At 38.9% G+C, this 27,971-nt stretch overlaps 3 protein-coding genes across 6 annotated transcripts in view; 1 reads left to right on the forward strand and 2 right to left on the reverse strand.

Annotated features, from left to right (window-relative positions):
- Positions 1–15,720, reverse strand: part of ccnd3 (cyclin D3) — a 21,952-nt gene extending 6,232 nt beyond the window's left edge. Inside the window, exons 1-4 of the mRNA XM_057845699.1 lie at positions 15,470–15,720; positions 14,732–14,938; positions 14,287–14,502; positions 945–1,107 (exon numbers count right to left, since the gene is read on the reverse strand). Coding sequence (XP_057701682.1) covers positions 945–1,107; positions 14,287–14,502; positions 14,732–14,938; positions 15,470–15,601 — 718 coding nt within the window. The 5' untranslated portion in view covers positions 15,602–15,720. The remainder of the gene's footprint in view (positions 1–944; positions 1,108–14,286; positions 14,503–14,731; positions 14,939–15,469) is intronic.
- The window catches only part of med20 (mediator complex subunit 20), a 31,859-nt gene continuing 5,991 nt past the window's right edge, over positions 2,104–27,971 (forward strand). The window contains exons 1-3 of one of the 4 annotated variants that reach the window (XM_057845702.1): positions 2,104–2,252; positions 23,491–24,002; positions 26,434–26,494. In XM_057845702.1, the coding sequence (XP_057701685.1) occupies positions 26,475–26,494 (20 nt within the window). In that variant the 5' untranslated portion in view covers positions 2,104–2,252; positions 23,491–24,002; positions 26,434–26,474. Of the gene's footprint in view, positions 2,253–17,015; positions 17,093–23,485; positions 24,003–26,433; positions 26,495–27,971 lie in introns of those variants that run through there. The other 3 variants (XM_057845701.1, XM_057845705.1, XM_057845703.1) reach the window with 3 other exon arrangements.
- Positions 15,891–27,267, reverse strand: bysl (bystin-like). Its single transcript, XM_057845698.1, has 7 exons — positions 26,848–27,267; positions 23,439–23,595; positions 23,224–23,362; positions 22,946–23,079; positions 22,715–22,875; positions 17,648–17,750; positions 15,891–16,790 (listed from the first exon to the last, which is right to left on the reverse strand). The coding sequence occupies exons 1-7, from the start codon at positions 27,107–27,109 to the stop codon at positions 16,436–16,438; spliced, it is 1,311 nt and encodes a 436-aa protein (XP_057701681.1). The 5' UTR covers positions 27,110–27,267; the 3' UTR covers positions 15,891–16,435.

The following is a 27,971-nucleotide window of genomic DNA, read 5'->3' on the forward strand; positions in this document are numbered from 1 at the left end:
TATCTCCCTGGCACATGTTGCCTGGGGCAGCACCACAGAGCTTCGTGAGAAGCGTAGGCTGAATAGGAATAGGGGGACAGCGTTCATTCACTGCACACAATACTGTATTGCACAAACTCAGCTAGCTGTCTCCTAAATGAACTGCTGACACAACACAATCAAACTTATAGCAGCATTGTGCCCACTGTTTCCAGCGGTGAAAGTCTCTTCATTTTCCACAGCCAACACTCGTTCAATCGTCTTAATTTTATGATCAACAAATCAAATGCTGCATTTTTTGATAAACCAACCTGATACTACCTTACCTTACTTGTTTACTACATTTGGTTCCACCTTTTGCGACCATCACCTCAAAACATAACAGAATCTGCTAGAACATTGAGCGATTTACAGTATACACGTCACACAAATGGTGACTGGGTGACTTACAGTGGTGCCTGTTTGGTTTATCATCATTCAGAAATAAAAACTGAACCAAAGGTATCAAGTTCTTTGTAGAACTCTATCCCTACTTTAAAAAATATTCTGTAACTTGCCACTGGTGACACATACAGAATATCATATAATAAACCTTTTTTCTCTAAAATAGTTTTCCATATTTTTTGACATTCTATTTTTTGGTAAGGGGCTATAGTTTGCACTAATCAGGATTCTAGTAGCAGTGTTCAGAGTGACCTGAGGCTATTTATTGTTCTTTTGATGAACCCAAGTACTGTAGTAACAGTCAGCCATATTTGACATGTGGCCGAAGTTCAATATTTAACCAATTAAGTTGGAAAACAAAAGGCAATTAGGATATCCCCTCCAGGATGGAATTATATAATTTGTTCAGACACAGGGGGTGTAGCTCACTATAAAGAAAATATGAGTAGGCACTGTGGTCTTATCAGCACACAATTCATATTGACATCTGGGATTTTATGTAACTCTGTTACGCAACTCACCGATGTTTGCCAGTGCGACGTAAGCATGGACATGTTGGCGCAGTTTGGGAAGGTGCCGGGCATCGAGGAAGGAGAGCCTGTGAAGCATCGGCTCCAGGAAGTCAGAAGGGAGTACTGGCGACAGATACCAGCCTAAACTGGACACCACTGACACCTCGAACTGCTGCATCATAAAAAGACACACTTATGTCCATTTTGTCATGGTGAAATATCTATTGAGACCAAAACCTACAATTCAAAATATGTTTGTTAAACAGAGCAACAGCAGGCTAATTCAGCTTGCTAACTCAATCACATTACCAAGGTCCATCATATAAATGCAACTATGCTTATCAAGACAACACATTTTTTTAGGATGATATATTTTCGCAAAGCTATCTTGAGGAAATATATCATCTTAGATTTTTTTTCTGCTGATATAATATTGTAACATGTAAAATTAATCATCACAGAAACACTTGAAGGTCAGGAAAAATGAGATTCCGCTATTCATTGTGCTGTCAGCCCTAGGTATTAAATAAATACTATGTCTCATATCTGTATCAGCAATCTGGCCCTGTAGTCACTTGGACCAGATCGATGTCAAGAGATGTAGTATTGTAATTTATGGCCCCCGGGAAAAATTCTTGGCCTTTTTATATATCGGACAATAAGTCTATATGGCAATGATCGTGACAGGAATATATGTGACATCAACAAAAGAATGCAAACATTAACATTGTCTACCCTGTCGGGAACCTCACGTATTTTGATATTTGCATGTAAGCATTAGAGGTGTGCATCGGCACTGCCCTCATGATTCGATTCGATTACGATTCGGAGGGCCACGATTCGATTCGATTCAGAGGGTCACGATTCGATTCGGTTCGATTCGGCAATGCATCGCGATGCATTAAAGCCTGGGATGCATTAAAATTCTAAAGCAAAGCATATTTTTCGTGAATCATGAGGCAACACAAGCGGTCAGACATTATACAACTTTTTACTGGCTCTTGTGTCACTCCTGGTTGAAGTCAAATGACAATAGTATACTTTCAGATATATATATTATTAAAAAAAAAAAAAAAAAAAAAAAAAAAAGATCACAGCATTTAATTTGTGCTTTGAATGAGACCAGGGCTTTCTCTTTTTTTTTACACACAGTAGCACTCCCTCTTTCTCCGCTTCAGCCATTGTTATGTTATGTCCTATCTCTCTGCTCTCTCGATTGCAACTGCTTATGTCTGTGACGTTACTCCAGTGAGGAAGCGGATTTGGGTTCATCATTCCCTCTGCATTGCTTTGAATGTAAAATAGCTTCCTCTACAGGTAAACATGAGAATAATAATAATACATTTTCTTAATGTAATGTTGAAATTGTCTACCTATTTTTCTGATCATTATAAATGCATTTACACAACGAAATAACGCTGGAAAGGTTTGTTAAATATATTTCTGTGTGGGATATTTTGCTCACTATGAGCCTCTATGACAATGAGAGGAACAGCAGCATATACAAAAATAAACAAATACTTTTAACCCTTGTGCAGTATTGCGCCAAATCCTGGCGTTTTGCTTTGTTACTCATCATATTATCATATATAAAGCATATCAAAAAATAAGCTAGAGGGCTGAAAATTGTCAAAAAATGTCAAAACATGTTTACCTTCAAAATGGCACCATCCACAATTTCAAAATTGGTATTGTCATTATTATATGTGGGAGGCCTACTTTTTTGTGACGCAGAGAGTATTACGCCAACTTTCGTCCCCATTGACTCCCATTATAAATCCCAATTTCTCATGTTTTTTGATGCACTGCCACCTGGTGTGTGAAAGTGCATTTCCCACGATTACACAATTTATGGCTTCAGCGGGGTGTCAACTGACACGAGATTGTAACGGATCCTGGATGAATATCTTAAAAACAAAAAATCCAGCAGGGGACACTAGACTATTATTTATCATTTTTCTTGATTGATCCCTCATTGTCAAACGCATTTACTTACTACCAAAAAAACAAGTTTTCATGTTGAGCTTTGATCGAACGGGCCAGTGTGTGGACTCACGAACACTTGTGTGTGAGTGGGTGTGTGCACGCGCGTATGTGGGTATGTGTGTGTGTGTGCGCGCGCACTTTGCCTGTTCAATGGGACAGTATGAGTTGACTTTTGTGACGTTTGACTTTATGACGCGACTGTGGGAGAAATCGTGTGCGTTTGTACATGCACGCGCACTCTCACGTCACCGAGCGTGTGCGTATGTGTGTGCTTGTACTTTTGCGTGCAGAGGTCTGCAGAAGGCGGCTTTGAATGCACTTCAAAGCACCTTGTCTGCAGGGCGCAAAAAGGTGTTTGATGTGACACATTTTGAGAATTCAAAATGCAGTTGTTTATTGAATCTCAACTCTTATTGGTAGAATGTTTTACTTTTTCCTCCTCCCATTGGCTCAGTGAATGGTCACGTTTGTAAACAACTTTATATGGGGTCCAACGGCTCAAAGGCCATTTTACTCCCTGTGACTGCTGGTGAGCAGAGATGGCGAGAATATTTTTTCTTGAGGAGGCAAGAAAAATGGTGTTGGAGGAGGAATGTCCCACATACTCAATGGATGAAAAGGATGATGTGTCACAAGACTATGATGAAGATTTTGAGCCACTTGTAGGAGAGGAGGAAGAGGATGATGATTAGGATTTTGAGGAGGTTACAGCAGAAGCAGCAGAGGAGCAACAACAACAGAATCAGGTCAGCACTCCATGGCTTGCCAAAAACCAAGAAATTGTGTGGTCCTCTACAAATGAAGTTTCGAGGCACTTCAACCTGCCCCCTATTCTATTGCCTGGCCCAACGCTTTTTGCAATTGCCAGGATCAGTAGCCCCGAGACTACTGTCAATCTGTTTTGCCCGGACGACATTATCCATCAGATTGTCTAAAAAAAAAAGCCCAAGATTATTTTGGACTACTATCTGTGTAAAGCGGCAGTCGATCACTTGGACCAGGTAAGCATATGTTATGTCTTTTTCAAAACTTTGCATCAAAGCTCTCTGGTCATCTGACATCATCTGATGTGTTTTTGTGTGTGTGTGTGTGTTATTTGCAGGCATCTGCCACATATTCTTGCTGCTGGAGGACATTACGATGGCCAATGTCCATATCATATCATATGCTGGATCTGTCTCTCTTCAATGCATTCACCCTCTTTACTCAGGTGGACCCCGCAGTGGTGGCCACGCCACAAAGCCAGAAATGTGGGCAATGTGGCCTTTGCATTAACCGACTACGGGCATCAAACATTAGCTGCAAATGTGGCATTTTCTTTAGCCAAAAACATGGCCAAAAAGTGTGCAAATTGTTTTTTTTTTTTTAAAAAAAAAAAGCTCACTGGTTGTTTGTTGTTCTAGTTGAGTTGTTTGTTGTTCTAGTTCAGTAGTTTGTTGTTGTGCGTTTGAGTTATATAGATTCTGTTAATTCAAAATTCTTCTAGTTGTTGTGACTTGTTGACTGTTATTCTGATGCCAGTGAATATTTTTAGTGGTTGAAGGTAAAAAAAAATAATATTCAGAAATGACTTAGTTGTCACACTTCCAAGAGTGACTTTTGGCTCCAATACTGCAAGAGGGGTAAAAATTTTCCATTTCATTTTCAGATGTCACAAGTAAAAAAATATTCAGAAATGACTTAGTTACACACCCTCAAGAGGGCGCAAGGCTTCATCCCCAATACTGCGAGAGGGGTAAAAATTTTGAAATTGCCATTGTCAAAAAATGTTGAGTTCCTCAAATAAATTTTGATGTTATAATTTATTAACATATTCAAAGCTCTAATGACCTGATATCAAATATTCCTACTTGGATTTGTTTTTATATATTACATACAACATTGTTAGTTTTGTTCATAGCACACTATTGCTTTTATTGTCCATAGAGGGCATTCAGAATAAATAAATAAATTAAAACTATATATGTATGGATAGGTCTGATGCTAGTGAACATTTTGAGATGTCGCAAGTAAAAAAATATTTAGAAATGACTTGGTTATCACACCCTCAAGAGGGCGCCAGACTTCATCCCCAATACTGCGAGAGGGGTAAAAATGTTAAAATTGCCATTATAAAAAAATGTTGAGTTCCAAAAAAAATTTGATGTTATAACTTATGAACATATTCAAGCCTCTAATTATCTGATATCAAATATTCCTACTTGGATGTGTTTTTATATATTACATACAACATCGTTAGTTTTGTTCATAGCACACTATTGCTTTTATTGTCCATAGAGGGCATTCAGAATAAATAAATAAATAAAAACTATACACGTATGGATAGGTCTGATGCTAGTGAACATTTTGAGATGTTGCAAGTAAAAAAATATTTAGAAATGACTTAGTTATCACACCCTCAAGAGGGCGCCAGACTTCATCCCCAATACTGCGAGAGGGGTAAAAATTTTGAAATTGCCATAGTAAAAAATTTTTGAGTTCCCCAAAAAAATTGATGTTATAATTTATGAACATATTCAAGCCTCTAATGACCTGATATCAAATATTCCTACTTGGATTTGTTTTTATATATTACATACAACATTGTTAGTTTTGTTCATAGCACACTATTGCTTTTATTGTCCATAGAGGGCATCCAAAATAAATAAATAAATAAAAACTATATACGTATGGATAGGTCTGATGCTAGTGAACATTTTGAGATGTCGCAAGTAAAAAAATATTCAGAAATGACTTAGTTATCACACCCTCAAGAGGGCGCCAGACTTCATCCCCAATACTGCGAGAGGGGTAAAAATGTTAAAATTGCCATTATAAAAAAATGTTGAGTTCCAAAAAAAATTTGATGTTATAATTTATGAACATATTCAAGCCTCTAATTATCTGATATCAAATATTCCTACTTGGATGTGTTTTTATATATTACATACAACATTGTTAGGTTTGTTCATAGCACACTATTGCTTTTATTGTCCATAGAGGGCATCCAAAATAAATAAATAAATAAAAACTATATACGTATGGATAGGTCTGATGCTAGTGAACATTTTGAGATGTCGCAAGTAAAAAAATATTTAGAAATGACTTAGTTATCACACCCTCAAGAGGGCGCCAGACTTCATCCCCAATACTGCGAGAGGGGTAAAAATTTTGAAATTGCCATTGTAAAAAAATTTTGAGTTCCCCCAAAAATTTGATGTTATAATTTATGAACATATTCAAGCCTCTAATGACCTGATATCAAATATTCCTACTTGGATTTGTTTTTATATATTACATACAACATTGTTAGTTTTGTTCATAGCACACTATTGCTTTTATTGTCCATAGAGGGCATCCAAAATAAATAAATAAATAAAAACTATATACGTATGGATAGGTCTGATGCTAGTGAACATTTTGAGATGTCGCAAGTAAAAAAATATTCAGAAATGACTTAGTTATCACACCCTCAAGAGGGCGCCAGACTTCATCCCCAATACTGCGAGAGGTATAAAAAAAATATACTGCACAAGGGTTAAACAACATTCTTTATTTTAATGACTCGCATTAGAACACACAAAAGAACAACCCGCCTTAAGGAGCACTGAAACAAAATAAATAATAACATTTAAAGGAACACCACGATGTCCTGCTTAGCACGAAGAGGTGCAGCCCTCGAAACAAATGATAATAACGATGTTTGACCAATATCATCTTTTAGGCCGGTACAGTTTTTAAAATGCCTGCTCAGCGTCAAGGTGGCAATCTTTCTGCTCTCGTACGAGAGCAAAGCGCCACATTTGTTGCATTCGGCAAGGCCGACACGGTTTTCTGTAGCATCTTCCACTATCGATTTAAATCCTTTCCACACACCACTCGTGGATTCTTGCCTTTCCAATCCCCCCGTCTTTAGTTTGCTTTTCACGTCTTGCTGCTCTATATCGAAATTCGAAAAGGAAATACGAGGATGCAGTTACAGACTCGCGGAGAGGCCAAAGCGCGAGGGGAAGATTAAAAGGAGGGCGGGGCCACGGCGTTCATGTGCGCAAACAATACACTGGCTCTGCTGCGGCTCATGTTTGGGATTACCAAAGCGCCTTCTCTCTGTTTTATCCAATTTATTTATTTTTATAACAAATATTCCTTAGTTTAACATCCATACATCGTTTTAGTATACAAATATATATTTATTAAAAAAAAAAGTTAGCGAGAGAGCAGTCCTGCCCGACCCGAACCGACCCGACCCGAACTTAAATCGTTGACATTTTGGGCCCGACTCGGCCCGAAATTCGGGTCGGGTTGGGTCGGGTTCGGGCTCATGATCTAGGCTATTAGTCTTATATATTTTAAAATGCGCTGAATCGATTCGGCTTGTTGCCCGCATCGAATAGAATCGTCCATGCCTCGCATCGGGATGCATCACCGCATCGATTATTGTTGACGCCAGTAGTAAGCATTGTCAAGTTGCCGTGATAGCTCCTACGTGATTCATTCTGTCTGTCATGAGCAGTCCTTTCAAGTTTACAGCTGCCTGTTGACCATCTATGAAGGCATGCTGTGGTCTATTTAAATCCGTGGTTCTTTGCCAAAGGTCCCAAACCCGAAAACTTCCACATGTGCATTCACCGAACCCTTCAGAATTAGATACCAAAGCAATTTTTCTCAAATTCAAAACCGATGTATCTGAGCCACCAAGCTAATATCTTAGCGAACTCCCATTCAAAATTCTTCTCATTTTAACAGCATGTTTTATAAACAGGTGAAAATTTCAGACCATGCTGTCCGAAGGTCTAGTATACTTCCTCATACTAAGTGCGAGACAACCTTCCACTGAGAAAACCAGTTTCTCCTCACATCAGACCAAGGACTATTAGTTAAAAGACATGGAATAAGCCCATAAAGTGGGGGCAAACCAGGCCAAAACGCCGCTTTGTCTAGATTTAGTCAGCGTACGAAAATAGGGCTCTTCGTTTCTTACAGGGATCCTCGATCTTAAAGACGTGTAGGCTCTAATAAACCACAATTGTACTGAAATATGTTGTTAGAAACACATAAAATGTTAAATCAAAGGCAATATTTTATAATATTTAGAACATATTTTGACCGATAGTTGGCGCCATGTTTTGCGGGCTCGGAGTGATGACGTAATTGGGACATTTCCACTTTTGTACAACAATTGTGTATTGCCGCCTAAACTCGCTAAGTAAAATGCCACAATGTGCTGCTTTTGGATGCAATTTCCAGTCAAATGGAAGCAAGGGGAGTGATGTGAGTCTCCACAGATTTCCTATCGACAAGAAGAGGAGAAAGGTTTGGGAAAATGCCAGTAGACTGACAGAACTTCCTAAAGACCCTAGGCTTTGTTCTCACCATTTTTCTCCTACTGCGTTCGAGGCTTTTAGTTGACGACAACTTATGAAAGAGCTCACCGGAGCAGCTGGACATAAGCGGAGAGTAAAATCAAATGCTGTTCCAACTATTTTCCCTCACAAGAAGCCTCAACGTGCTTGGATAGCGAGTGAAATGTGCGCAATGAAGCGCCTAAGACAAGAGATGCTGGCCGCTCTCTTAAGCAGGCAAGCCGCTCCTGTCGCTGCAGCGGGTAGGCAAACCTTCTGGCGTAACGCTAGTTACAGAGGAAGCTAATAATTCACCTCTACTGTCAGTTCATCAGACAGTAAATGTGTCTGTTTAGTTTTCACCTAATATGAGTGATGCTGCCACTCAAACTGATCCAGACACGGCCGATGCAGCGATACAGTGGCCAGCTGATGCGCACAGAGCACTTAATATGGACCACCCTTACGTTGCTAATCGTGAGTTGGATGTAAAAGACATGGAGGAAACTCGATCCAGATGACGAATTTAATGGGGACAGTCAGCCACGACAGTCAGCCACGACATGACTCCGATCCTGACTATCACACGTGTGGATTCATAGTTTTATTACCTTCAGTGAGAGTTTATAATGTCAATAGTCATGAAAATAAAAATGCATGAATGACAAGGTGTGTTCAAATTTTTGGTCTGTAGTTTATGTAAAGCACACGACAGCTCTGGATGCTAACAATCTACAAATTTATATTGGAATAAGCTTGATCACACAATAGCTCACCTTGAAGATCTGCTAAGAAAAACCGGAGTTCTCAACAGCATACGCTGTCTCGCTCTGTTGTCATTGAGAAGCCCTTGCTGCAAGTACATCACCAGTTTTGCCCCTCTCTTGACTTAACAGGTATTTCCTGCTATGCATTTTGCCTTTGTTGCTCGTCTTGTGAATGACCGACAATGTTGTCCTGCTCTTCACTTTTCCGCTCTGGTTCAAATTGTAAGGGCAGAACGACGACATGTTGGAGTAGCCAACGAGTGACACGCAGGAAGTTCGGCAGCGGACCTGGTGACGTCACCGCAATGCAACGTCAAGAAGAATGGCGACCTATCACTTAAAATAATTTTACAAAATTTATTCAAACGAAAACAATAAGAGGGGTTTTAATATCAAATTGTTATAACTCACACTAACATTTATCTTTTAAGAATGACTTGTCTTCTAGATCGAGGATCCCTTTAACCTTCACCAAACCCTTTAAACTTACTAACTGAACCTCTGGGGTACAATTGAACCCAGGTTAAGAACCACTGGTTTCAATAAAGTGCTTGGGTTTGAGTTTGTTCTGCATTTTTTACTTTGTTCTTGATATTGTGTTTAGTTCAGACTAGTTTATCTCGTCAGTGATTACCTATGGATTTCATCTGTTGTGGCCTAGTCCTTCTGTGTCTACTAGTCAGCTTCCTCTTCACCCACCTATTCCTCATTGTCTCGTTTCCTCATGTTTGTATTTAAAGGGGCGTTAACATAGTGACGCTGCGACACCAAGACACAACAATTGTGTTGCGGAATGGCCTTGCCTTTACACGGTGACGGCGAAAATGGAAGGCGAAGACGCAAACTTTTGATTCCGGCCTCTAAAGGGGAATGATTCAATAGCGTACTGCACGAATGCTATTTTTAGAACGTGACGTCGCCATCGTAACGCGGAAGTGGAACATTTTCGAATGGCTTCGCATACAAACCATGTTTTTTCTGCTTATTTTCTACAGTAATCTTTCAAAAAAGAACATGCCAATTAAGCACTACTGATATCAAACTTGTAGAAACGACTCTAGACATTACGACATATGAAGGATGTTTTCTTCATACGTTTCCCGAAACCAAAAACTCAGAGGAAAAAATGTGAATCGTGGATCAACTTGCGTGGACGTCCAAAAGACCAGTTTAACGCCAGCTAGGTGAAGCCATTCACATTTCATATGCAGTAAACAGCCATTTTGATATTTTTTTGCTTATTATTTAGCGTGGCGTTTTGCCATGCTGCGCCTATCTGACAATGAATGACCTGAAAAAAGTTCAAATGGTATCTGACTGCCACTGTTACCTTTTCTGTTGTAAAAACAACTTTAGTAAGGGGGTAGTCTAAATAAATTATAGAATTAAGATTTGTTATTAATGAAAAAATTAAAAGTGTTCGTTGGCTGACACCGAGTAGCATTTGCGATCGCTACACAAAAATAGCAATGTACATTGCCCCCAAGAAAGGTCAGAGACGTAAGACAACCAGAGGATATAATAGTAATATATAAGAAGGACAGGGCTTATGATGGTAAAGGATAGATTGTTGAAACAGGAGAATGTCATTGTCAGTGGCGTAAGAAAAAGGTGTCGATAAAAAAGCTAAGGCTAAGCTTAGGTCGGCTCGGCTCTTTTTCTCGTCTTTTTCAGCCCTCGACACTCAAGCAATCTCTTTAACTGAACATTTGTATGTTCTTTACCAGTGAATTTGGCTCCAGGGACATCATTTACAGACAGAATTGGTAGGTTTAGCTCAGTAAACATCTCGTTCGTACACTATTTCCGTTCATTTACTATTAGGGACAAACAACAGGTTGACCCGCCTAGCCACAATTGCTAATGTCATGAATACTAATGAGCAAAAAGTGACGTGTTGCTTGCAGTACGCCATTGCGGGGATTGCTCAGCAACCATATGAATGGAACACTCTCGCTCCGATGACGTCAGCACTCGCGCATATCACTTTGGGCATGCGCAGTCACTCATAGTGAACATTAGAAAACATGGTAGGCTTGAATTTACTATTTCTATATTATTTTTTTATTTAAATACATTTTATGTTTGCGTTTTTGTGCCTCTTGAAGCAGAAAGAAAAAAACGCGTGGATGCCATTGCTTGGAGTGGGCGGGAATGTTGTCTTCCAGGCTGAGTAGGTTGTTGTCAAGAAAGTGCATCATTGGCTGTCGCCTTGTAAAACTCCACAGCCCCCTAGGGCCTGGCATGAAAACATATTTTTTAGGCGGAATTAAGACATCGTTCAAATGGAAACGGAATCAAGACGGAACCATGTAAATGTAAACATGAAATGTGGCGTATTCTTGGGAGCGTCAGCCTGTAAACGGCCCTTAAGCTCCCAGTTTTTGTTCAGTACTTGTTGCATTGTTGCTCATGTCAGATGTGTTTTCCTTTGCCATCTTCCAAGCCTTGTTTCTGCTTTTTGAGTGAGTTAGTTTTGATTCCTAGTCTTTTATGGTTTTTGTTTGTATTTTGTCTTTGGGATTTTGGATTAAAGCATTTTGAGTTACGACTACACTGCCTGCCCTCCCTGTTTTCCTGCATTTGGGTCCACATTGTCTCCCAACCCTAACATAAAGTGTGTTATTTAAGAGATCTTTCTTGGGAGAATTGACACAAATGATCCAGTTTATCTAGGGAAAAAACACAAACACTGAAGGAATGTTTGTGCTACACAAATGTTTTCTGCAGTTCTGTCCTACTAACCTTCAGACCCTGTGTCGAGTAGGGAAACTGAGTGTACTATCTATCAACTATTTGGTGAAAACGGGTCATGGTGAAGTAATTCAGCCATTAAGATTGTATTTTAGAAACTAACATTAAAAAGGGTACATTTCTAATAGTTTGGAGACCTTGTTCAACATTATTAAAAGGAAAATAAACTTTTTAGTACTACAGGTATAATAAACACTTAATTAAAACCTTTTAAAATCTTTTGTGAAGCAGGACGCAGCAATATTTCATATTTTGGAAAGTTCCAAGCCTATTTGACAAGTCCTCACTGTATTGGGTTATTGTAAGAATGTCCATTACTGTGAATGTGAACGTTTGTTCTATGTACCTTGCAATTACCTTCAATGGGGCAAATAGGTATTTAGTCAACCACCAATTGTGCATGTTCTCCTACTTGAAAAGATTAGAGAGGCATGTAATTGTCAACATGGGTAAACCTTAACCATGAGAGACAGAATTTGGGAGAAAAAAAACCCAGAAAATCACATTGTTTGATTTTTAAAGAATTTATTTCCAATTTAGAGTGGAAAATAAGTATTTGGTCACCTACAAACAAGCAAGATTTCTGGCTGTCAAAGAGGTCTAACTTCTTCTAACGAGGTCTAACGAGGTCTAACAAGGCTCCACTCGTTACCTGTATTAATGGCACCTGCTTTAACTCATTATCGGTATAAAAGACACCTGTCCACAACCTCAGTCAGTCACACTCCAAACTCCACTATGGCCAAGACCAAAGAGCTGTCGAAGGACACCAGAGGCAAAATTGTAGACCTGCACCAGGCTGGGAAGACTGAATCTACAATAGGTAAAACGCTTGGTGTAAAGAAATCAACTGTGTGAGCAATTATTAGAAAATGGAAGCCATACAAGACCACTGATAATCTCCCTCGATCTGGGGCTCCATGCAAGATCTCACCCCGTGGCGTCAAAATGATAACAAGAACGGTGAGCAAAAATCCCAGAACCACACGGGGGGACCTAGTGAATGACCTACAGAGAGCTGGGACCACAGTAACAAAGGCTACTATCAGTAACACAATGCGGCGCCAGGGACTCAAATCCTGCACTGCCAGACGTGTCCCCCTGCTGAAGAAAGTACACGTCCGGGCCCGTCTGCGGTTCGCAAGAGATGATTCACATTTGGATGATCCAGAAGAGGACTGGGAGAACGTGTTATGGTCGGATCAAACCAAAATAGAACTTTTTGGTAGAAACACAGGTTGTCGTGTTTGGAGGAGAAAGAATACTGAATTGCATCCGAAGAACACCATACCCACTGTGAAGCATGGAGTGGAAACTTCATGCTTTGGGGCTGTTTTTCTGCAAAGGGACCAGGACGACTGATCTGTGTAAACAAAAGAATGAATGGGGCCATGTATCGAGAGATTTTGAGTGAAAATCTCCTTCCATCAGCAAGGGCATTGAAGATGAGACGTGGCTGGGTCTTTCAGCATGACAATGATCCCAAAAACACAGCCAGGGCAACAAAGGAGCGGCTTCGTAAGAAGCATTTCAAGGTCCTGGAGTGGCCTAGCCAGTCTCCAGATCTCCATAGAAAATCTGTGGAGGGAGTTTAAAGTCTGCGTTGCCAATGACAGCCCCAAAACATCACTGCTCTAGAGAAGATCTGCATGGAGGAATGGGCCAAAATACCAGCAACCGTGTGTGAAAAGCTTGTGAACAGTTACAGAAAACATTTGGCCTCTGTTATTGCCAACAAAGGGTACATAACAAAGTACTGAGATGAACTTTTGGTATTGACCGAATACTTATTTTCCATGATTTGCAAATAAATTCTTTAAAAAATCAAACAATGTGATTTTCTGGGGGGTTTTTTTCGACATTGTCTCTCATGGTTGAGGTTTACCCATGTTGACAATTACAGGCCTCTCTATTTATTCTGGCACTTGTGAGATTTGACAAAGACGTTTACCTTCTCATTAATATGCAGAACAGTCAGGCTCACTGTTTGGAGTATAACAGAAAACTCTCCAGGTCCTGAATTCCCCAATAACGTAGTCACAGTTGCCACTCGGAAACTTTGCTAAAAGGTACCAAACCCGACAAGTTACACACGCGCATTCACCGAACATCTTCTGATTAGTTATCGGAACTTTACATAGCTCACTCACGCAGGTCATGAATTCACAAACTATGTTTGTATGTGTCGTGTGTGCACATGTTCTGTTTAATAAAGGGAGGCTAAATGTCTTTAAGTCAAATATGCACCAAGCAGTACATATATACTGTACAGTTACATTTAAGGTGACACAATCATTTCAAATGTCAATATGTGCGTGCAGCTCCCAGTGTTGTCTATTTTGTGGAAACTGGGCCAAAATGGCTTTTTCAGTTTCCAAGGTTGCCGACCGCTGGTCCAAGGTGTACCTACTACTTACCATCCCAAGTCAGCTCAGACAAACATAAGCAGTATTGAAAATGGCTGGATAAAAGTTTGATTGGATTAAATAACCACTGATTGTGTATTCCAATAAAGACATTTACCAGGATACTTAGCAGTGAAAAGGAGAAGTCTGTGTAGATACAGAGCTTGTTGGCTGTCAGAGGAACAGTCTCTTTCATCTTGGAGGCCAGCCACATGGTGACAACACCTAAAAGCTGCAGCTTGGAGGTCAGCACAACATGGCGGCTCATGTATGAGTCCAGGTAGTGGACGGCCAGGGGGAACACCTCCTCCTCACATTTCTGCTCCTCACATACCTGAAGAACAGCACAGTTACCACCACCGAATCCATTTCAAACTCAACCGAAGGATACGTTTAAGCCACAGCTTGAAGTGAAGAAAATCGGATCTTTTTGCATTTAAGTGAGATTCTTTCATGAATGAAAAGAAAATCAAAACAGCTGTCTGAACAGACATTCAAAAAGATTAGATTTAACATTAACAAAAAAATAGATCGAACATCAAAATAGAAAGATTTTGCAATACCCGGAGCATCCAGATTAACAGCGTCCGCCTAGAATGGGGCTGGATGTTCTCATGGATTCCATGAGGAGGATGCACCTGTCTAGCAGTGTCCTTTTCCAGGGCTCTCAGATTCTGGACACTCCGAAAGTCACCGATGATTGCCAAGTCGGGGCCCGCCCGTGTAGACACATCATAATCATACACCAGTTCAGGTACACAATATTCCTCCTTGGACAACATTAGATTCAGAGCAATCTCAAAAATCATACTAAAACCATGAACACTGAAAGATTGGAATCATGTGATACACGAGATTGTACATATTTATCATAGTTAATCTCTAAAAAAATACCAATTATATACATTATACTGTATGTTAATATGTAATTGTGTTTCTAATAGTCTGGATCATTTAGACAATTTTAACTAAACCTCGCCAAAGAATAACTCTTACTAAAATACGGGGTAAAATCGGTGGTTTTAAAAATCTCCTAAAATTCGAAGTCAGCAACAATTTGCCAAGATTTTTACAAATAAGTACGCAATGACGTCATTTGTAAGGAACATTAAAACTTGCCGTTTGGAGCTATTTAGCTTAGCTTCGTGCTAGCGTGTTTGTTTGAACTTCCTTCCACATGGTCGCTGTAAAAATCTGTGCACTTGTTTCAATCGTTTTACAACAAGTGACGCATATAAATATAGTAGAAAATAGCGACAGATTCTTATAGAGAAAATGTGTTCGGAAATTGCCAAACTCACCGCGCTAATTGATGTGGTGTCCATAGTGTAGACGTTTTTGGAATGCAGGATAATGAGAAAACCAATTGTAAATAGTCTGTTAAAAATCGTACTGTTCCTGAGTCCTCCCTCTATTAAACGAATGTAGATCATTCATACCAAAGATTGCATATACTGTAATTAATTGCCTGATTGTATAAATATTTGATACGATCATAAATGTAGTTAACTGATATTAACTCATTCATTACTAATGGTGAATAAACAATGTTGTTTTTGATGTTCAACTGCTCAAGGACGAAAAAGAGTAGAAACAATTTCTTAAGGATGAAAAATAATTTCTACCCTTGACAAGGAGTGTAAAACAGGAGCAGAATAAGTGTCAATGTTTTGCTGCAGAAATTATTTGCAGTTTAATATGAGCATAAACTATTTTCCACCACTTGGCAGCATGTTCTGAGTCTGTGTTCCAATGATCCCTTGAGGATTTGTTGTATGTTGCATGTGCATGTTCTCCTCTCATTTGCCAAAATACATCTTAGGTTTACTTTTCTCTAATAAGCATGCTGCCTCTCTAGCACTAACCTAATAAGGAAAACTAAAATATAGATGGTTGTCCCAATTACAACAAATACACTACAAACATAGACATAGGTTTATCTTTGGAAATGGTTAAACATACCGGGATGAGAAATAATCTCCATGGCCAACTTGTATGGATTTGGTTTGTTTTTATCAAGTTGCTCCTTCATAATGAAATACATGTCTTGTAGCTTTATAGCATTTTCTTTGCAGTCATTGCAACTCTGGGAAAAGCTTTTTCATATCATACATCGTAACATGTGTTTTTTAACATCAAACAGTCCCCAAGTAGAAACCCTACTGGATGTACTGTAATCAAAATGGGGATTATCATTTTGCCCAATTTAAATGAACCATGATTTGTTTTTTTACTCAGGAAAAAGAGCACACATCAAACAACAATTCTTAGTCCATATCAATACTAACAGGGATTCCGATTTCAATATCCCGCGACTCAGAGTTCTGTAGTTCTCTGCGGATCTCCACTGATATTTGAGGGTGGGTTTGTAGCTTGAGTAGCTCCAGTAGCGCCATCTTCTGTTCGGAGGCCAGGTCCGCCTTATAGCGCTGAGCCAGTGTGAGTAAGCTCTGATGCCAGAGCACAGGAAGCACTCGCTTTTCACTACGGAAAGACAGGAAGTGAGCCACCAAGGCATCTAGAACACGGAAAGGCAGGGCGTATTTCTTGTCGAGCAACAGACGCAGGAAAATGCTGTTGGCGCCGTTGTATTCCATTTCTGCCAACTTGAGCATCGCCGCGCTGAAAGAAATAAAGTTCACATATTATGCAATCTTATATCATATGGAAACTGACTCCACCTAGGATATCCTCTTTTGAGGTGTTCATTCTTAAATTAAAAAAACTGCAGTGGTACCTCTAATGTAAAACTTGAATATGAAACTTTAACAGATCTGTCACACTACCCTGAAATCATAATGATGTCACACAGAAGCACTGTGATTTCAAAGTCAAAAAGTGAGCATAGCCACAATATAGGCACAGATAAATTAACGTTCTGATAAAACCAGCACATACTTTGAATAGACAGCTGTCAACGTAGGGTAAGGAAAGCATATTTTATTGTTTTTAAATGTTCACTGAATAATATTGTATGCATCATGCATACCGAAAAAAATTGTAACTGTCATGTGCAGATTCTGAAAACAAAGTCCTAATGGATCAACTAGTAACATGTATTTTATGCCTGCACATGATAGAATTTTACACTTTGTCAAACTTTTAATTTCTTTGAGAAAACATGCTTCTTTCAGGATGCAATGGGCGGATTGTGTTCAACCTCAGCCGTACAACAGTAATTGGAGTTAATGACAAGACCATTGGTATTTGGTATTTGTCAAATTTAATTTTCTTGGAAGAAAGCATTGTGCTAATGTTCTCATTAACAAACACCACCACCAAAATACACAACAAAAAATAGGTGCACCTAGTGAAATTAATAGTAAAGCCTTTTCACCCCAAAGCGGTTTGAATATATTTGTGGTTGATGGTTGTGAGGATTGTGTAATATTGTGTCACGTAATACCATAGCTGACACAGTAGCTTGTTACAAACACTCATGAACAGTGGCGGGTTGTCTCAGGAGAGACAATACTTACCTGGAGTAGAGGACAGGAATAGAACATTTTGTGAGGATGCTCCCAATGATGATCGCCTCTCGTAGAGTGCATGTCCCAGATTCACACAAAGGTAACAGTATACCTAAGGGTCAAAGTAAAGAATACATTTTTTAAGGTTTAATGCATAGTATCACAATAAACAAATGTTGCAAACATTACATTAAAACATGTTTGGGTAGAGTGCATATTTCCCTTTAAAAGCATTTATTATCATGCCGCATATGGATAACCTACATTCCTAGATTTATGACTATGATTATGTAGTGAATGTTTTCTTCAAAGCGTATAAAATAATAAGTACATATCTTTTATGCACTGGCAATAAATTCCAACGGCTGGGTCAACGGCCATGTAGTACAATACTGATCCAATGTGCATACTAATCGGGTTGTAGAATTCAAGGCAAATACAGTAGATATAATGCAGATAGGCCAAAATGATTTTTCCTTTATGGTTTACTAAAAGTTAAGATTACACAATTGTCAATTTTAAATTCTACATGGTTAATGTTTTTGTATTTTTGGTGTGGTTTAATTAAGGAACATAATAGCTCTGGACCTTTTTACATTATACTAATGACAAGTAAAGTATGGACTATTGTTGAATGGAATTGAGTCATAATTTTAACAACAATCTTTGTACTCATTAAAATGTTCTTTTTACAGTCTTTACAAATACATTTTAATATAATTGACTCCGTGCCGTGTGAAAATGTATTCATCAATAAAAATGAATACCGTGAGTATCTATTGTTAGTATTGTCTTGAAATTACTTTAATCACAGACGAAACCATTTAATGAAGATTCATTATTTGTTGTCAACTGCAATGTTTTATATATGCAACACTGCCACCAAGTGGGCATTTTACACAGTGCTGTTTTCAAAAAGTGGGTCATGGTGGAAAATTCCATACTGGAATATGGCATAACCAATTGGTAAGTAGATTTTGCTACACTATAAATACTACTGCTATATTACAATGCTATAAATATATTTTAAGCAGTTTTTTTCTACCCCATTTCTAAAAAATCTGAATATCAGATGATGAAAATGAGGGGAAAATCTTATTCAACAATGTTTTCAAACAGTTCTTACACTCAAGCAGTGGATTACCAACGGGTATCTGAAAACGTGAAAAACTGCCCAGATTGTCATTTTTCAAGCCATTTTTGGTGGATCTTATGTTTGCCTTTCTGTAACATCCGAATTCTCATTAATATGTAGCTGACTGGCTCCAATTTGAATATTCAATATTTAAATGTCAATTTTTTTTGCTGTGATTGGCCATTGGTGAGACGCTCGTAGGCACAGGCAATGCATGAGGTGACTTTGACACATCTTGAAGACACAGATTTAAATCAATAACACCAGGCTTTGCTATTTCACAATTATAAAAAATAAAATAAAATGTTCATTTACACTCCCGCTTAAGTGGGGTTCCGTGCTCGCTTGTGTGCAATGAGGCATGTCTAAGTCAAGAAGCAAGATTTTGCTAGGACTTCCAGGTTACAAAATGCTTACATATTACTTATTTCTACTTAAAAGTCCTATATGGAATTTTTTGTGTAAATGTAAAATACCTCTCTACTAGGCCTGTCGCGAAACAAATTTTAGTGTGCGATAATTTATCTCATAAATTATTGCGATATTCGATATTATTGCGCCCCCCCCAATTTTTTCTAAACCAATTTACAATAACACAGTGAGAATACAGTATATATTAAGATTGAGTACACCCATTTAAACGCGATAAGAAATCACAACTAAAAACAATACACCATGCCTCTTAAGTAAAAGACAACAATATTAATACTGCACAGTTAATAAAATGTGTTTTTCAAGAAAAAAAAAAATATGATTGCAGTAATAACTTAAGCATTTCAGCAAATGAAAACTTTTCCCCTCAAAGCTTCTGCAATGGTGTTGCATAGGGATGCAACGATACAGTTAAGTCACAGTTTGGTACGATTTTCGATACGGGGGACACGATTTTCGATCCGATTCAATACACTTAATGCTCTGGAAAAAAAAAACTATTTTTTGTTTCTTTTTTTTTTTTTTTTTTTTTTTTTTTTTTTTTTTTTGCAAACAACCAATAATTAAATTGCCATCATATAAACATGCGTTTTTAGTGCATAATATCTATGTGCTTACTTCTTACTGATCTGAAGAAATTTAGTATAAAAGTGCTGAGAACAATCTTTACTGTTTGTAAAGTGAGGCGGGGCACACTGTTGATTGCTATAGCTCTCTTAGCAGCTAAGTTTATTACATGAGTAAGACATCCTATTTGTGGTCCGAATCCATCTGTGTCACGTACTGAATTAACAATATTTGCAGCATTATCTATAGTCACTGGTATGGATTGATTTGGACCATAGGGGCCCCTGAATGACCCTTAATTTATTTATTTTTTTATTTAAATCATTGTCTGATTAAGCATTATGTTCTTCTCGATAAATACTTAAAAACTTTAACATATTAATTATTTCAAATATATATATTTCTCCCTTTTTGTACAACGCCTCCCGCCCCCACCAACTCTGTCTTAGCAGAGAATGGTTTGACCCCGCTCTGGCACACTCAAGGCTACACTACGTACGAAGTAGCCTATTGAGCTGCAGTATGACAAGACATGCTGCTTGCGTTGAGCCGAGGAGAGAGAAGGTGATGGGAGATAAGTGATATATTTTAGTCTGTGGGGAGCAGGTGCCCAAGGCTGAACAGACTCTGGTCCGGTGGCTGGATTTATCTTGGGTTTACGACCCACAGTGTATTATAATAACCGCTAAAACGAAGCACACTGTTACACACTTCATACACGTAGCACACTGCTACGCATTTTGTTGTCTTTGCCATATGGCGTTATATTGCTGCCTCTATTCTGAGTGAGCAATAATGGATTATGATTGCTGCCTTTATTCTGAGCGAGCAATAATGGCTTTTGAGCACAAAAAAAATCAAAGAGCTAGCGGAGGTACACAGGTTGGCTGTTTGCCCTTCGCTAGCTCTCTGATTGGTTGGCTTCCTGACACTTTAGTAGCGTTTTCTCAACTGAGCGCGCAGAGAAAAAAAAACAAAACTGTCGAGCGCAGGAGTCGAGAAATTTCGCGAGATCAGGAGGTCTGCTCAAAATCCATTTTTGATCGCTCAGAATAGAGGCAGCACAGGTGTGCAGAAATTGAGCGAGAGCCCGAGGGGTGTTTTGTGTGCTCAAAATCCATTATTGCTCACTCAGAATAGAGGCAGCAATATAACGCCTTATTGCCAGTGACTGTAGCTGAAGGAGAGCGAGCGTCCAGTAAAATGAAAATAATTTTTTAAAAACTACCTACGCTCCACCATATCACAGGGCAGGCTTAATGGATATATGTATATATTTTCTCCAAGTGGAAGCTTCCATGATCCTAATAAATTTAATAATAATTAAAAAAATATATTACATAATTATATTTTATATATTTATATACAGTATATATACCGGTATTAATTATTTTATTAAATAAAAATGCACGTTGATACGACCCACATAAAGGCAACTTCCATGAAAAAAAATCGTGAGAAAGTTGTATGAACTTACAATCCGCTCGCTTGTTGTTTCTCGTTGTCTTCGAAAATTACACTTGGGTGACGGCATTTCAAGTGTTCGTTCATAGCCGACGTGCCACCGTGGTATGCGAGCTCAGCTTAGCAAAGAGTACACACAGTGGCACCCTCCATATTTTCCTTGAAATAATTCCAGGCTCTGGGTATTCTGGTCTGCTTTTTTGGCTTTATGCCGCTTTCACGTGTTACCAGTTCTGCCCTTTTTGGTAATTGGCGGTGTTTTCAACTCCTCGCCGTAGTGAGGAGTGAACTGGCGATTCACTTGGCTCGTTGTCGTCAGTTCGTCCGATTTCCTCCTCAGGAAGGCGGCGGCGTGCATAAAAACACCGAGAGGCGTCGGATGGCTTTTTATGGATACTTTTATTGACCAAAACAAAAACGTGGGGGATGCCAACTCCGCGCTACCCGCACACTTACCCAACTCACCGATCTTGCTCCCTCTCTCTTGCACGCCCACGTTCATCCTCTTTGCTCAATCTGACAATGCCGGTCACATTAAAATAACAACGGCCCCCTTGGGGGTGCAAGTAACAACCGCTTGCATCGCGAGCGCCCGCCATTTTAAACTTTATCCGCATGTAATATTTTTTTTAACCCGTCATTACCTGTCGACGGTATGTTTTGCCCGTCGTCGCATTTACGTCATCGATGACGTCGACAACGTCGACTAGTCAGGACAGCTCTACATAAAACATTCACTCACTTCACGCCAACACACTCACACGGTCATCACCTTATTGCAGACATCTATGCCGGCAAACAAGAGGTAAGGGGTGGGGGGCGATCAAGAACCAGGCAAGAGAGCTGACTGATGGCAAGCAAGCCAATCAAAGTCCCTTTCGAGCAGCCAGCTAGACAGAAAACAGCAGCGGGTTGTGGAGGTTGTGTGGAGAAAATAAGTTGATCGAAAACCAGGTGAGAAGACAGACTTTTACCGGCGTGCAAGCCTAGCAAATTGCCACTCGGCTGGCTAGACAGCAAAAAACGGTGGTGCGTGTATGTCACGGTAAATAATGTGACAAGAACAGGAACAGGTCATGCAACAGAAGTGTTGTACTAAACCACAGCAAATGCACATGTATAGATTTAAATAAAGCATACTGTATCCTGTATATAACATTGAAAAATGACTGTAGTGCCTTGTACCAGCTGCCTAAATGCAAAAACACAAGTAAAATGTTTTTAAAACTTAATTTTAAAAAATTTGGAGTCAAGGGGTTAGGGAAAAAATGGAAATCAGATCACTTCATATTTCACGGTACCATAGTACTAGCACTAAATTTTTTGCTTAGACAAAATGTAACAATTAGGATGCAGTATTCTACCCAATAATTGTTTGATAGTGTCGATTAAAACTGAGCATCATAAATGTTTTATGGGTAGAATTTTTTATATAGGATGTTGTTAACAAGGCCTTAATTGAACAATGGACATCTTACCTTTAAACCAAGCCCCTGGTTTGAATAATGCCTTCTTTAGAGCACTATAGAGATGAAAGTTGAGCCTTTTGTATTCAGCAATATCATCCCGAACTCTGGGCAACAACACCAAGTTGTAGAATCTCTGGGCCATACGCTCTTTCAGATTGGAGGAAAACATTCTAAAACACAAGAAAATCACCTTATTTGAAATCTTTCGTTCTACCCTCATTCATGTCACGCAGCAAGCACCTTGTCGCTTGAAACATAGCAGCTGCCGTCCATGTGTCAGGCTCAGTCAAATAGAGGACCTGCTCCCAGTTTGAAAGCGCTGGTATTATTTTGAAAGCCTTTGGCAACTTTCCACTACGATATTTTGACAGGACCTGAATAAAAGTAACAAACACATATTTAAAGTGTGACTTAACATCTCAGGCTGACAGAGACATTCGGATTACAATAAATTCTAAAATAATTTGTTGCTGTATATGTTATTTGTAGTGAAGAGATCCTTTTTTGAGACAACTGACCTTATTCACACCTCTGTACACTTCTACTACCCTTGGGTCGAGTTGATGCATTGGACAGCCAGAAACCTCGGACATCACTGTTCCCACCTCTGTCTGTTTCTCTGTTATCTTCTCCATTATAATATCTGCAAGGGTTCGCCTGAAAGGGAAAAACGGAGCACAAATCAATTTTTTATTTGATTCTTCGAAATGAAAAAGTTTCTCATGTATCTTACCTCATTGGAGGGTTCTTATTCATAAACATCTCAATTGCTTTCTCGTCATCAGGGTCGACCACAACTTCAGTCTCACATACGGCATCATGGTCACCATCACCGGCTGCTCCCAGTGCTGGCCACTCATCATCTGAATCTGCATCTTGAGAGGAGGAACCTAAAAAGAATTCCAAGGGGAAAAATACCCATGAAAAATATGTTAACTTTAACTCATTTTGGCTGGGAAAAACTGGCAGCGATCATTCACTGACGTCCGTGCTCAGCCCTCCCACCGGGGCTGGCTCTTCGCTGTAGTAAGAGGGGGCAGTGCCGTCAAATCAAACTTTTGGAAGTTGAGAAAGCACATTTTTAATACACTGACAAAATTAATATATTACATTGACAGGTTAATCTGCACTCAATACAAATCACAAGTTGAGTGACTGTTTGGTGCCATAGACACCATGTAATAGAAAATCATTTTACCGATTACTCCAACAACACATGAATGCAGCATCAATATAGCATGTGCTAATCACACAGTTGATGGCGGGTGCAAATGACATCTTCCAACCTGCTTTGAAGGTCAGTGCCAGATAAAATGCCCATCCTTTTTGTTCGTTTTTATTACCTACTGTATGTGTTGATGTTTGTTTGGTCGCTTATACCCATTAATTGTGAATTTAAATGGTTCAGCTTTACTCTTTACGTATCAGGCAGTTAACTGAGGTAAACTCCTCTGGTCTCGAATTAAAGTAGCAGATTAGCTGCCGTCTTTTAGCCGACTGGGTATGAATACAATGACAATTAAATGCAATTTGAGTGAGAGGCTCTCACTCAAGAGCTTTGCCTAATATTGTGGTAATATGGTATGCAGTATTTGATAAGAGGTGGGAATCTTTAGGCACCTAACGATTCGATTACGATTCAGAGGCTCCGATTTGATTATAAATCAATTATTGATGCCCCCCCCCTCGCTTTTAATGTTTTGTACATTAGTTCCAAAGTTTTTAAAAAGTCCTCTCAGAATAAACCAAACTAATATTTCTGTATCAAGTTAACAGTTAAAAACAGTAAATAAAATACTCAATTCTCCATTCTGTATCAGCAGCTTTAAACTGCATTCAATTAATTCAATGATGTGAATTAACCGTTAAAGTTGTTAAAATTGCTCCCGTTATTCCATAATTTCCCTTCTGTCTACTTTTGACATGTCAAAGTTTTAAAACTATTTTCTCATTCAAAGATAGATTCCAGTCAAGATTTTGCCGATTTAGGAGTATTTTAGATAAAAAGTTAATTAGGTTCGCTACAACAGAGCCTTCTAGAGAAGTCTACTGCTTTAAGATGGCGGCTGTTTACTAATGCGGCAACTACTAAACAGCAAATCTGTCATTTCGCATATAGTTCTCTTTACATGTTCTAACGCCACAGCCGTCTGTCATTTTGCATCTAGTTCTACATATATGTGATATCTACAGTAGCCGTATGTGACCGTATGTTTGTAGCAACGAGCCACTGGGCGTTGTTTGAAGCAGCTGTCAGCCGCAGTCAGGTACAGTGGTACCTCTACATACGAATTTAATTCGTTCCAGGACCTTGTTTGTAAGTCGAAATGGTCGTATGTCGAGCAGGATTTTCCCATAGGAATACATTATAATTCCATTAATTCGTTCCAAAGCCTAAAAACATACACTAAATTCTTAATAAATACTGCTGGCACTGTTACAAATGGCAATTAAACATAGAAAAACAAATAAGTTATAAATAAATAAGTCAGAATAATATAATAATAAGAAGAAGAATTAATAATTATTCCTGTAAATAATGTAACGAATCGGATTCTAATATGGCGGACACTTTTTACTGTCCCTGAACGCACCGCGAAGCTGACGTCACGGTAAGATAGGTCGGTGCGGTAGAGATAATACTTTCGTTTTCTTGAGAGCAGTCAACTGCTTAAGACAATGGGCGTTTTGTGTTGGATAAGTTCTTAAATAAATGATAAAAACGTGACGAAGCTGGCGATTTCCTTGGCAATGTTACCACAATAATAATTGTCAACTTATAAATAGTGGCGAACGGTGGTCGGAAGAGGACCATGGAGCTGTGTTGTTGAGCCAGTTCAGGGACGCGCACACCAAGCTCATATTTTTCTATAACTTGCATCTTCATTTCAAAGGTAAGCATCACTTTTTTCCTTGTTTCTCCAACTGTATCAACTTTTTTTGAAAACTGTGTTGATTTCTCACACAAGAAAATCCACCGTGCGTTCGTTTGCAGTGCTGTCATGTCGTCGTATTTCGAGCAACTCGTCGGATGTAGAAACAAATGGCGGCTCAAATTTTACGTCGGATGTCGAAAAGATCGTGTGTCGAAGTGATCGTATGTAGAGGTACCACTGTATTATTGTTTTTTTAATCTAGCTGTATGAGTTGAATATGGTATTTACTCTCAGTCTGTTCCTCATTGCGTCCCGAAGACCGCGCTGACTGTGTTTTAGTTCTGCTTTACCTGGTATAATTCAATAATGGGAATATGGATGTTTGTAAATCGTTCTCGAATCTTCCACGGTTGAATCGCGAATAATCGAAGAATCACAAATTTCACACGCCACTAATATTTGAGTTGTATCAATACTGATGCTATTTATTGCGATTTGTTTATATGACAAAAATGAATCAATCTGTTTGAATGAGTTGCCTTTCTTTGAGATATAACCTGTACCAATTTTCTATTTGTGCTTATCATAATTTCCAGCTGTTTTACAAGCCGTTTATTTGTTACTGCAGTCCCTGTAAACTGTAAAAATATTATTTTTATTTGTATTTGACTCAAACAGCATTACTCTTGCAAATGGACATTAGAAATGTATTTGTTCACAGCAAGAAGGAAGGAGAGAGGTAAGCTAGGTAACCCACCTAGGCAACATAAAACACTTCTAGGTCACAAATTACCGTAACCAGTTGAGAAACCCTGAATAATTGCATAGCAGTTTATGCATATTTATGTCCAGACAAAGCAGAGCAGCAGAGTGCAGGCAGAGGTGAACGAGAGATGGGAGTTGATGAGCACAGGTGAATTGACTATCAACAAAGGATTTCGCGATTTTGATTTAGAATTCAGATGGCTGAAAAACACAAAAAAGGTCACTTTTTTTTACAGAAACCTCAGAAATTTCTGACTTTTTATGACAAATAAGCGGTAAAAATATTTTATTGCTTGCTCGCCAGTGCCTCGCTGTGCCCCTACATATTTCTGACTGCCCCCTCATACATGCCTGCCTACAACCGGCCCTGCCTCCCATTCAAAATGGATATGACGTCGAGTCCCACCAATAGTACAGTACTTTCAAATGAGAATTCAGAAGAACTTCCTCGGTTAAAATTGCAGGCAATTAGTTAGTTCTGAATTTTTCTACTCTTCTTACCGAGGAGAGTGACGGGTGCCTTCTTCTTCTCTGGTGCCAAGCCATATTCGGTCTGAAGTTCCTCTTGTTGAATCCGGGCTTGTCGCAAGATTTTTCTTGACAGACGTTCGTCCACGTAGTTGTCATCGCTCTCTATCCGGTCGTCTCGAATCTTCACCCGACCTTTACTACGAACCGTGTCGCCCTGTAGCATTTGATCAACAAGCGTGTCCGAGTCGCCTCTCTTCTCACCCCCTCCTTTGGATTTTCTCACTTTTGGCATGACTGCAATTTGTTTAATCTCGATCAATAATGTTCATGTACCCAAACACGTGTTTAGACAAAACTGTCAAAAATTTCAATACAGTTAAACAGAAGTTAGCAAAACACGTGGAAGGGTGGCTCTTCTTCTTCTTCTTCTTCTTGTTTTTTGTTGGCAGTTTACCCCTCGCATCGTGGGGCATTACCGCCATCTACCGGGTTGACGGTTTGGCACGAGATCAGGCAGTTACAGACTAAAAAAAACTGCTATTCCGACTAACCGTTTAACACACCCAGAGTGGAGACGAAACCTATCACACACAAAAAATAAATAAATGAATATAAATAATAAAAAAATAAATAAAAAGGAAGGTTGTTTCTTCAACGAAAGTGACGTTTATTGTGTCACATCCTTTCAAAAATCATTTTTTCCTCTTCAGTCTCATGGACTTTTAATTGTTTGTATTAAATGTATCTAGCAATTATATTGATCTATTGTCACTCATATTGTTATAATGCTATTATACTTTTTTCCCTAGATAGCGTTTTTTTTTTTTTTTTCCCAAAAGAAAAAAAGTTCACCTGGAAGTATTCTACGTACTATACCATAGATCACATATATAGAGCCCTAGATGCAAATATTTGGGAGTCCGTGGCGTTAGTAACAGGCCACCATCTTAAAGCGGTGGACTTATTCGGTTGACTCTTTTGCAGTGAACCTAAGGTGATATATTATATTTTCCCCACTACAAACTCCTAACTTGGCGAAATCTTTAAATATATTAAAACGATTTGGTTAATAACAAAGAAGATTAACGTGGCTAAGTCCAGGTTGAATATTGAAAAAAATATATTTTTAAATACGCAATTATTTCAATTGCATC

Source organism: Corythoichthys intestinalis, chromosome 9 (genome assembly GCF_030265065.1).
Source record: "Corythoichthys intestinalis isolate RoL2023-P3 chromosome 9, ASM3026506v1, whole genome shotgun sequence".
Taxonomy (NCBI): Eukaryota; Metazoa; Chordata; class Actinopteri; order Syngnathiformes; family Syngnathidae; genus Corythoichthys; species Corythoichthys intestinalis.

Excerpts from the sequence above, each read along its gene's own strand:
- bysl (XM_057845698.1), bottom strand. The coding sequence starts at position 27,109 with ATGCCAAAAGTGAGAAAATCCAAAGGAGGGGGTGAGAAGAGAGGCGAC. Across the intron at positions 23,080-23,223 it reads TGTACAGAGGTGTGAATAAG|GTCCTGTCAAAATATCGTAG; the intron begins GTCAGTTGTCTC and ends ACTTTTATTCAG. Across the intron at positions 17,751-22,714 it reads ACCAGGGGCTTGGTTTAAAG|GTATACTGTTACCTTTGTGT; the intron begins GTAAGATGTCCA and ends TTTGACCCTTAG.